General features: G+C 34.7%; 1 protein-coding gene across 1 annotated transcript in view; it reads right to left on the reverse strand.

Annotated features, from left to right (window-relative positions):
* LOC138698030 (uncharacterized) overlaps positions 1 to 12,646 on the reverse strand; it is a 181,121-nt gene that overhangs the window by 11,555 nt on the left and 156,920 nt on the right. Inside the window, exons 9-11 of the mRNA XM_069823710.1 lie at positions 12,165 to 12,251; positions 4,521 to 6,019; positions 2,759 to 2,935 (exon numbers count right to left, since the gene is read on the reverse strand). Coding sequence (XP_069679811.1) covers positions 2,759 to 2,935; positions 4,521 to 6,019; positions 12,165 to 12,251 — 1,763 coding nt within the window. The remainder of the gene's footprint in view (positions 1 to 2,758; positions 2,936 to 4,520; positions 6,020 to 12,164; positions 12,252 to 12,646) is intronic.

Here is a 12,646-nt window from a genome sequence, read left to right on the forward strand (position 1 = left end):
CAGTTTTTTAGTGCATATAAATCCGCCCCCTAGTAGTAAGTGTCTGATTTAAGAAAACAGATTGCAGACAGTTTAACTGTACTGATTACTAGCCAACAGTGAAAATGTAACTGCGATTAAATAAATGTTTGTGAACTATATCGACCACGCTGATAACGAAAACGAAAATAAAAAACTAGAATTAGCTCTCGTTTCCAAGTTAAAGGGGGGTGCATTTGATTATATTTAATTATAACACTGGCCAAAAAAAAATTTTTTTAACGTTTCCTGCACTTCATGAGTCAATTCCTACTAATTTTGGGTTGAGAAAAACGAATATGAAAATGAAAAAATTTTCTTAACTCTAGCTTCTGTGATACACAATAGGTGAAAGTATTTCAGTTAACGGATTAAGAGAAAACGATACATTTGAATTACATATGCCAACAACATTGAAAGTGCATTTGAATTTTTTTAAATGGCAGTTACATTCTAAGAGTTCTAAATTGATGGAAGAATACCTGGCAGATGGTTGGGTCTGAAGAGAATCATGTGGTGACTTCATGAGATCATCGTCTTTTAGCTTGCCTCTTGTAAGTGAGTTCCAGAGCATCCCTACACAAAGACCAGCAGTAATCCGCAAGCATTGTTTCATTCCAACGGCCCTGATATCTTTGTTCCATACCAGAAATACCCTGATGGAATCTTTCTCCGTGTTCATCACTGACAGCTCCACAACTAGGAGGGAAAAAGTCTAGGAGTGGAGCATGTTTCATTAAGCGTTGTTTCAGTCTGTTACAAGCTGTGTTCTGGTTGTGTGCTGGAAGAACGTGTTACTGATTAGTGCGTGTGGTCATTGTAATTCCTGTGATTCAATATGCCTCGCAAATGTGTAAACAGTGCTGACAATTTTTGCTACATTTGCAGACAGGTAACATTGAAATTGCAAAGGAGGCCAATAACGCTATATATTAGGAAGGCGTACAGACTGTACTTTGGCTGTGAAATCGAGGACCAGGACAAGCCCTGGGCTCCTCATGTATGTTGCATATCTTGTGTCTCATGTCTTCATTCGTGGTTGAACCATAAAAGATCTTCCATGGGCTTTGCTATACCCATAATCTGGCGCGAATCATCAAACCATGTGAATGATTGCTACTTTTGTATGACAACTCCATTAACACATGATATTTCCAAGAAGAAAAAGTCTTCCTTGACATATCCTAACATACCGTCGGCCATGCAACCGGTGCCTCATGGAGACGGACTGCCTGTTCCTGTCCCACCTGATTGTGATAGTGATAGTGTTGAGGGTGGCAGTGAAACTAGTGCTGCACCATCACCTTCAAAACCCAGTTCTTCGAAAGATGCTGATTTTGTGTGTAACGATGAGTGTACAGAGATTCACAAAATAACACAGTGTGAACTTAATGATCTAGTGCGAGATCTTGAATTGTTGAAAGGTAAAGCTGAACTGTTGGCGTCAAGACTACAAGAGTGGAATTGTCTTGAAAAGATGGTAAATGTGACTGCGTTCCATAACCGCCATATGCCATTCTTTGAACTTTGTATTTTGTAGTGATGTACAGGGACTAATGGCAGCTATGGCCATTGACTATAAAAGTGTTGAGTGGAGGTTGTTCATAGACTCCTCCAAAGTAAGTCTCAAGTGTGTGGTGCTGCATAATGGCAACATGTTACCATCAATTCCGATTGGGTGTGCACCTTACATGAAAGAAACATATGATAACATGAAACAATTGTATTGCGATTGAACTATGACAAGTTTAAATGGCAGATTTCCGGGAATCTGAAAGTCATAGCCATATTACTTGGGCTACAACACGGCTACACCAAATTTTGTTGTTTCCTGTGCCTCTGGGATAGCCACGCCAAAGCACTTCATTATAAAAAGAAAGATTGGCCTATGCGTCAATCACTTGAACCAGGATCTCACAATGTTATGCACGAGCAACTGGTCGAATCCAAGAACATAATTCTCCCTGCTCTTTATATAAAATTGGGCCTAATGAAAAACTTCGTTAAGACCGTGGACAAAACTGGGGAAGCATTTCTCTATTTGCGCGAGAAATTTCCACGTCTTAGTGAGGCGAAAATAAAAGAGGGGATTTTCGTGGGTCCCCAGACACGCAAACTATACAAAGATGAACATTTCAACACCATCCTGACAGGTGATGAAAAGTTAGCTTTGTTCAAGTGTCAACAAACTTTCTAGGAAATAAGAGAGTAGAAAACTATAAGGATCTTGTGGCAAATCTTCTGCACTGCTTCAATAGACTGGGGTGCAACATGTCCTTAAAGATACATTTCTTATATTCCTACTTGGACTACTTTCCTGACAACTGTGGTGTTGTAAGCGACAAGCATGGGGAACGCTTCCAACAGCAAATTTCGGACGTGGAAATGAGATAGCAGGGAAAGTGTAATGCATCAATGTTAGCCGATTACTGCTCTATGCTAATCAGAGAATCACCAGCAGAAAACTACAAACGCCAGGCAAAGCGGTTGCGCCTTCAGTGACCTTCCCCCCGAGGGATAACACCAAGGCAAATACATGCAATGAGCTTATATAGGCAATAACGTATAGTTATCATAACTTCAAAACGAGAGCTAATCTTGCATGTTCACTATCATTTTCGTTATCAGCACACCCGAAAACATAAAGATTAGCTGTTTTCATTCCAGTTACACAAAAAAAGTAAAATTTTGTTGGCTAGTGATATTATTGCAATACAAGGATTTCGTACAAGCAACTTACGTGTTTGTCGTCGCAGTGGCAGCTCCATATTTCACCTACGCTATGTGTACAATTATCAGTATGACATGAACACCAGTACTCTTCTTCTCCTATAGATTCTACAGATGTAAGAGTTTTTTCTGTACTACAAGCATTATAGGACACCGACAGTTCTCCATCTGATGATGATTTCTGCTCCTGTGTTAAATAATCCAATTATTGTTATACTAAAGAGTAGAGGCTTATATTCATATATTCCTAAGTATCTTACTCATGACTGAGAATTTTTTTTTTTTTTTTTCATAATTACTGTTTAACTAGATGGCATTTCGCAAGGCGGCCAGCTGCTACATGTGCCATAGCATTTCTGGTATGTGACGTCACAAACTTGTACAGTAGAACCAATCAGAATCAGTCTATAACAAGTATTTCCAGAGTTCGTTTGTTCACGTGTGTGTGTTTCAATACAATGAATAAGTAAAACTAACATTTACTGTGTATGTGTAAGATAAATAAATGGAAGAAGAGACTGTAAAAAGACGAGTATTGCACAGGCAGGCGTGGAAAATAATGTTTAAGGTTTATAATTATTTTAAAAACGTTGACGAGCAGAACGCTGCTTGCCATCTTGATGCTGGCTACAATGTTGCCAACGCGCAAGAAACGACTGCAGAAGCATGTGGTGTAGGATTGAGAAACGTGCAAAGAATATGGTTAGTGAAGGAAAGAGGGTTTGTTTGGTGTCATGCTTACAGGTACAGTAATCATTAAGTAATCATTAAGGTCATTATTGTCTTTTGATAATTTAAATTCTCTCCTGCACTATTTGTATTGCATGTGCGCATGAAGTACGATTGCCACATCGTGGCAATGTTGTACACTGCCTTGCTCTCTCTATCTGTCTCTCTCGACGCAAACGCTAGCAGACTACCGCCTTCCGAATTGCCGTCGACTCTAGATACATTATTTACATATAAAGTAAGAATTTACAATTTTCATTTTACAATTTCTAATTCTTTTGGTAGTGTAAATTCGTCATCGTCATTGTCGTTGTCATCGTCAACAACAGCACTATGAAATAATAAAATATCTTCACCCTGAATGTTTAACAATGGCACATATTAGACGTAGTTTCTCGGTCTTGAGTAATCAAATTTGATACTAGTCGAAAATATTCAAACTATAAGTAGTGCAGTAAATAATACTTCCTGAAGTGATTCTTTTTTTGTAAAATTGTTAATATGTCGAAGATCAGAAGTTTTAAATAGGAGCTTAACAAAACATTAGGCCTGCACAAACATACAGACAACTTTTTATAAAAGTTAATTAAAATGTATTGTAGTGCATTAGATTATTAAATAACGATGGCACATTTCGTCGACTTACAAGCAAGACACACTGAGTAGAAAATATTACCTATGAGGAAAAGGCGTTCTGAAAGCTCTTAACAAAACTGAATCCTCAAAATATTTAGTAAGTTGTTTCTTTTTATGTGTATTTAATTTTTCAATTCTAAGTGTATACACATACATTATGTACATTGTATACACCTTTTTCTCAGAAGTAATATTTTTTACTTAATGTGTTTTGCTTGTAAACCAACAATATTCTCATCATTTACTGAACTATTAAAACGGCTTATTGCACTAAGTATGAAAAGAAATTAAAAAAACGTAACATTGTCAAAGTCACATTCCACACTGTCTCAAAATTTCCTAACATAGCAGATAAAAGTAAAATAAAGTACAACCATCTAGATGGATCAAACTGCCAAAATACTTACATTGGACAAAGATGTGCTGTTGTGAGTTGTTTCTGTAGTAATAGCATTAGGACTAGGAAGATAAGTACCAATAGCCCCTGGATCTTCCTTTAGAACTGGAGAACCTTCTTGCTGTAAACCTGAGGAAGAACTTTCTTTTTTATTCTTATCACTTAATTTATTCCGAAGACAAGCAAACCATCCATGTTTCTTTTTCTTCTTCTTTTTGTCTGACTTGTCATTGTCAGTTGTAATCATATCCATTTGGGTTTCTGTATCTACTTTTAGAGCTATACTTGTGTTCTCAGTATCTAATGGTTTCACTTGATTATTAGTTGCTACTTCAACAGTTGGTTGGCCCTCTTCAAGGTTATAACATCTGCAGGCATCATCAATCTCAGGGTGAGAAGGTGATGCCATTTTTCGTTGAAACGAATGTAAATTATGAAAGTTCCTGGAAATCCTGACTCGATGTTTAGATGTCGAAGGAACTGATTCTCCAGTTTGGTTATTATGAGTGCAGATATCAGTACAATTAAACTTACATGGAGGTAAAATCAGTTTTTGTGTTGGAAAACTGAATGGTGATGTACTTTTATCTACAGTAGATCTAACAGGAGATGTTTCAGCAATGCTGATAGGAGACGTTGCTGTATCTACTACATTTACAGATTGGCATGATGTTGCTCTATCTGTATGTTCTATTGTTTGAACGCTAATTACAGAGACTGCTTTGTCTATTAATGTACTTTCGCGTGTGGAAATTTTCTGAGATATTCCACCATGCCCTTCCATAATATTGATGGGAGATGTTGCTGTATCTACAACATTCTCATGAGGAAGAGAAGAACATGATACAGCTTTACCTACACGTTCTGTGCTTAGAATGCAAGTGGTAGAAGTTGTTTTGTCAATTGATACTTTGGAAGGAATATTAATGGGTGAGGTTGCAGTATCAACACAAACATAAAGTGGAAAACGCACACATGACGATCCTTTGTCTACATACTTTGTAACATGAATACTGTTGGTAGAAATTTCTTCCTTCATTTGTGTATTAGAAAGAATGTTGATAGGAGATGAGGCTTTATGTATTTGTTCCGCAGATTTAAAACTAGTACCAATAGTTGAGGTTGCTTTGTCTACTTGTGTTTCAATTGAAAAACAGGGGCATGATGATGCTTTATCAATATACTGCAAATTTGGAATTCTAATAGGAGATACTGCCTTCTCAACTGTCTCTTTCTTTGCAGATTTCTCAGACAGAATAACAGATATATCCGATATAACTTCCTCTAAATCTTCTTGCATGGCAACTTTTTCTTTACAAAGAACTTTGCTTGGATGGGAAGAAGACTTCGAAATTACTGTCCTACAGGATGATGCCTGTTGTAATTTTTCAGTTGGTTTTACACAGTCAGAATGACAAATTTGTTTCTCTTGTTGCTCTGATAGTGACGAAGAATTTATAAGTTTCTCAGTATCATGGTCACCCTTTAATATATCTTCTGAATCTCCATCTATATAAATAGAGAAGAAAAAATGTTTAAATTCTTGAATAGCAATTTATCATGTTACGATTTGTGAAATTAAATATGAATGTTTATAACACATTCTTATTTGTTACTGGTACTTATAAAATGGCTGAAATTAATATGGTAAAATAAACTGGAACAAAATGCACTTAAAATATCACTTAAAAAATAGGATACACAGTTGACTGCCTCAGTCAGCTTTACATCTATATCTCCTCAAACTGAAAGTGGAACATATTAACATCAAGAAATACAGTACAATTTTCAATGTACACACAAAAGAAAAGGTGAAAGAAATGTCTTCTTTGCATTTATATATTGTGTAAAAATTTAAATTCGAATGTTATCATCATCAAGACAGTCAAAACTGAAAGACAGTCAAAACTAAATATAATTAATACTCTCCTAGCTAATCCTCCTCCTTCTCGCGAAAAATTTTTGTTTTATGGTCTAGGTATTAATGTAATAACTATGTAAGTAATTGTATTCAATTAGAATTAGAGTCTGGCTGGGCAGAAGAGAAGGCCTACTGGCCTTAGCTCTGCCAGATTAAATAAATAAATAAATAATAATTATTATTACTGATTCTGAAGTAAGAAGGGCTCTTAAAAGCATTAAATCTAAAGCACAAGGCACTGATAACATGAGCATAGTCTTTATCAATAAGTTAGTCGATGTCATGCTTCCTGTAATAACCCATATTTTCAATTCTTCAATTATCACGTCTATTTATCCGCAACTCTGGAAATCAGCTTTGGTACGCCCACTTCCTAAAGTAAATTCACCTACTTCTGCAAAAGACTATAGGCCAATCTCCATTCTTCCCGTTTTATCTAAAGCCCTGGAACGCATCATTCATAAGCAGTTGTCAGACTACCTAATAGAATTTAATCTTTTAGACCCTTTACAATCAGGATTCAGAAATGGCCATAGCACTTCTACTGCTTTGTTGAATGTTACTGAGGACATACGTGCAGCCATGGATAAACGACAGGCTACTGTACTAGTCTTATTGGACTATAGCAAAGCCTTTGATTCTGTTGACTTCGATTTACTATTGACTGAACTACAAACGCTACACCTTTCTGATAGTGCTATCACCTGGATGTACTCCTACCTTACTGGCTGCCAGCAGCGTGTCATATCTAATAATCGTTTCTCATCCTCGCGTACTGTAGACACAGGAGTTCCTCAGGGATCAATATTAGGCCCCTTGCTCTTCTCTATTTATATAAATGGAATTTCTAAATCATTTAAGCACTGCAGATATCAAATATATGCAGACGACGTTCAATTGTATATTTCAGCCCGTCCTGATGCACTAAATGATAGCATTAATAGTCTTAATGAAGGTCTTGATTCCATCTCTTCCTGGTCTCAACAATTTGGGCTTAACCTAAACGCATGTAAATCACAGGATATTCTGTTCGCGAACCGTAGATTAATTCCTGAAGTCAACGACCTGAATATTCCACCTGTGAAACTGAATAAAACAATCATCCCGTTTAGCTTTACCATAAAAAATCTCGGAGTGCATTTCGAATCTAATCTCAATTGGGATACGCATATTAAATATACATGTAAGAAGGCATTCTCTATTCTCCATTCACTAAAAAGATTGTATTATTATCCATCTAAATTAAAACAGACGCTGGTACAGACACTCATTCTACCTCACTTCGATTATTGCGACGTTTTGTTCAGTGATCTCAGGATTGATTCCGCTCAGAAACTACAACGTGTTCATAACACGTGCGTCTGCTTCATTTGTAATGTTCGATACTATGATCATATCTCACCTTCTTTCGAGAAGTTATCATGGCTTAGGTTACATGAGAGGAGAAATCTGCATTCACTTCCTCTCTTATATCGAATTATGCACACTTCATCCCCCTATTATTTATTCGCTCGTTTTCATACTCTCTCTCGCTATCATAATATTAATACTCGATCACAACGCGATAACACGCTAGAAATTCCACTTCACACTTCATCTCTGTATTCCTCATCTTTCACTGTTGCTACCTCTCGTCACTGGAACTCTCTGCCGCCTGAAGTCAAGGGCTGCCGAACATTGAAATCTTTCAAATCCAAGTTAGAAAATTATCTTATGACGAGTTGCCAAACTAACTTACTATTATGATAAGTGTTGTATTGCATGTTTCCACGTATTCACATTTTTAAATGTTCTAGTGATATTTAACTTATTTTATATTTTTGTTTTCATATTTTCCGATAATGGTATATCTCTAATGTGATAAGTTGAGCTATATATAATCATAATTTTCCTTACTGTGTGTACTTAATATTGTATTCATTGTATGCTTTGTACTGCACTATTTTATTACTATTATTATTATCATTATTATTACTATTCTTATTTTATTATTATTATTACTATTCTTATTTTATTATTATTATTATTATTATTATTATTATTATTATTATTATTATTATCATCAATAATTGTCTTTTTTTTATACTTTGTATGCCTCATTTATTTTGACCTGCTGTTCACATTTTATTATGCTTTTTTCTTTCTTTCTGTATGTTATATATTATGTCTGATTTATTCTTACTTGTTGTTTACATTTTATTATTATTATTATCTTATTCAGTTTTGTGTGTAAAATTGTAGTGTACCTTGTAAATTTGTAGTGTTTTTGTAACACAGTTTTTACTCCTGGTTGAGTGTTAGAGAAGGTCGTATGGCCTTAACTCTGCCAGGTTAAATAAATCAGTATTATTATTATTATTATTATTATTATTATTATTATTATTATTAATTACAATCTTCTTCTTCTTCTTCTTCTTCCTCTTCCTTTCATGCTGTAATCCTGAAAAAACTGTTACAATCTACAAGAAATCTTCCATTCATCTCTGCCTTGAACGACCCAATGATCTTTTACTGTTTAGTTGGTAATTTAATAAAATAAAAATGGCGAGCATCTATATTTCTGAATATATGCATTTCTGAAAGAAATCTTATTTTGATCAATGGATGTTTTTGACTTAATTTGCAGAGTCTTATATTATCATGATCCGTGATAACTATTGAATACAATGTAAGATTTTGATTTGATTACCCCCTTTGATTTGATTACCTGGTTGGGTTTTTCCGAGGTTTCCCCCACCGAAAAGGCAAATGCCGGGTAATATTTTGGCGAATCCTCGGACCTCATTTCATCTCACTACATCTCGCCAAAATGTAAAAAAATTGTACAACATTGTAAAAATTGTAGAAAATTACTAAATTGTAAAACTATAAAAATTTGTAAAAATTGTAATTGTAATATTGTAAAATGTTGACATGTTCCACATCTTAAAGCTTCATTGCTCATGTAAGATCTATGGAATAAAATAAATGAATGAATGAATGAATGAATGAATGAATGAATGAATGAATGAATGAATGAATGAATGAATGAATGAATGAATGAATTAAACATTTCTAATAAGCATCAAAATGACAATAGAAGAAAAAGCACTGATTCAATATGAAAAACTTATCAGATTACCAGGAAACAATTGGCATTCATACAGTCCTCTCTGTAGATTGAAAACTCAAAAAAGTTTCATATCCATTGTTCAAGAATTAAAACAGAAAATCAATATCCCGAATTTAAAAGAAAACTTACAAATTAAACCAAACCAAACCAAACCAAACTCTATTAAATCTAGAAAATAATCTAAATTTAACAGAAGAAATACTGAAATCAGAAGTAAACACTGAAATACTAAAATAAGTGAAAGTCTCAGGAATCTTCTATGCCACATCAATAAATTTAAGAATGCAGTTATATTGTCAGACTCCAAAGCAGCTATTCTATCAATAGTCTCTAAACACACACCTTCATCTCAAACAGCAGAAATAACTAAAATGCTCTCTCAATTAATATCACTCAATAAAAGAATTGTATTCCAATGGATACCATCCCATTGTGGAATCCTGGGAAACGAGAATGCGGATGCTTTAGCAAAGAAGGGCAGCACTGCTATTTACAGACTTGTTACTAAATCTACGTATTACTCTGTGAAAAGATTTATTAAATCTATACTGTATACTTAGACTTCAACAAACAAAATTTGATAATACAATCTCAAGGGAAAAAATGGAACTCTCTGCATCAAAATCCACAGTTAATTCCCGATTTACCACGAAAATCGTCTGTAGCTGCATTTAGATTGGCAACAGGCCATGATTGTTTGGCCAAACACCTGCATAGAATTGGAATATATCAGTCCCCTAACTGCCCATTGTGCAACTCAAACCAAGAAATGGATTCGGAACATCTCAAAATCTGTGCTTCAGTGGCTGGCCATGATAATATCTTTGAAAAATATTGGAGTGCAAGAAGTCAAATGACTTTATTGTCAAACGCCTGGCATTAGAAAACAACAACAACAACATTTCTAATAAATTTATTGTCCCAAACATTATAGAAAACTCGTTTTAAATACCTTGACATAAATCATTTCACGATTATCTAAAAAACTGAATAAAAGTTTAAAAATTTTGAAGCTCATGAACTCGTGATAAAACTTTAAATGCTATTTTTATTCAAATAGCAAAGAATTATATAATTCAATGAAAATTCTTAACAGACAGTCATAATCTCCAAAATTAAAGCTCAACAATTCAATTCTTTTTGTTGTAATCATCATGACTAAGTTAAGAAATTTCAGAATTTATTAATTACAATACCGGTACTGATAACTTACAATTCCTCTCTAATTTTTTGTTATGGATATAAGTACTAAAAAAAATGAAAAATAATAAACATTTCAATTATACGGTTAATTACATAATTTTCTTTAAGAATTTATTACAAGTTACTTGACAAAGAAAATGTGAATGAAAGCATTTCATGTTTGAGATGAGAAAATCTGAGCCAGTTATTTTCTTCAGAATGATTAAAAAAAGCCAAACGAGATACAGGTTAATAAAAGTGCCAAAGTAATTACCCTCAAAGAATTAGAGGAGGCCTGTGTACCTAGGACCATAATGTACCTAGGGCCAGTGCTGTTTTCTCTGGAGATACGAAGATAAATTTTAATTTTAACAGTTACACATGTTGGCAACAGTTTAACATATGTTCACATCAGTTTTGGAGGAATTTCATACAGTTGCATTGTTGTTATATCATGCTGACTGATTTTCCTTCTCAGAAGTAAATTTTTGGAGAAATATCGAGATATTTTTTACAAGCAAGGTAAGAAAAGTTATTAATTTATTTATCCATAATAAATATCACTAAAGTCTGTAGATGATACTACAAAAGTTTCATTCGGTAATAGTCCCATATTTTATGTTAGCTATATTAGCTATTTTGAAAATTATGAGCTGTGATTGTATGAGCTGGCCATGGCCCTAGGTACAAATGCATGGAACCAGATTATATACCTATAGAATATATTTTTACATTTCAAATTACTTTACAGTATCTAACTTTGATCATGCATTCTGTGTGTATGATTCTGTTGGATAAATACTTACACCTAAGGCCTTGCATTCACATTACACGAGGATAAAACATACCCATATTATTTGTATCTAGATGCCCAGAAGTAAAACTGATGTGAAGAGACCCCAACCAAATCCAGAAGCTGTTGATAAGGCTGCCAAAAGAGTTCGAAATGATGGACTGAAGGTGCATGAGGCAGCCAGAGAATGTGGAGTTGCAAGAATGACGCTAAAACAGTATCTAGACTACGTAAACCAACGTGATTGTAAACCAGAAGAATATTTTAACAAGTGTGCTGTTTGGACGGTTTTTTTTCAAAACAAGAAGAAAGCAATTTAGTGCAGTAAGTCACCTATTACACGGATACATAGTGGAACTTTTGTGACGTGGAGTTCATATGAATCTAGGCTTCCCCCTAAGACAACATAGGACATCATGCCACAAAAGACAGAGTCATTCTCCAGGCGTGGTTCGAATATACATCTACACACCATTAAAGCTGCTACAGCGACAATGACGAAAACAACAGAAATATGCTGAAGCACTAATCTTCCACTGAAATGCGAAAAACAAATTTGCTTAGCGTACTTACTTGTTCGATCTATGAAAATGTTTCTCAGTGCAAATAGTTTCAGAAAGGAAATCTTTTTGAAAATCAGAATTACCTGGTCTGGTAGCCGGAACTTCGTTCTTCCTTGAAATAGGTTCAGAAGTTTCATCAAGTTTATTTTTGCATGTAGAAGTTGTACAACCTGTTGATATGAAATAAAGTTATAGGCCTAATCTTAATTACTGGTACCGGCATTAAGAACACAACACATAGCTCTGAAACAGAGGTAGGCCTAGGTATATCTTGCTCACTGCTAGCCTGGTGATAGACAAATTTCTTTTCTGAGAAGGCAGTATATGTCTGTAAGAAGAAATTCATCACTCCCATAATATGATGATTATCAAGAAATTGTGGCTAGCAGTTATGCAATTTTATGTTATTGAGAAATGGACAATAAGTTCACTCATAAGGAAAATTCTTTCATATTCTGTAAATCTACAAAAGAAACTTCTGGCTTTACTTCTGTTCATAGGCGGAGTTATGGGGGAGCCTAGGGGGGCACTGCCCCCTCAAACTAGTCTCAACTCTTTTTTTTTT

Source organism: Periplaneta americana, chromosome 4, assembly GCF_040183065.1.
Source record: "Periplaneta americana isolate PAMFEO1 chromosome 4, P.americana_PAMFEO1_priV1, whole genome shotgun sequence".
Taxonomy (NCBI): domain Eukaryota; kingdom Metazoa; phylum Arthropoda; class Insecta; order Blattodea; family Blattidae; genus Periplaneta; species Periplaneta americana.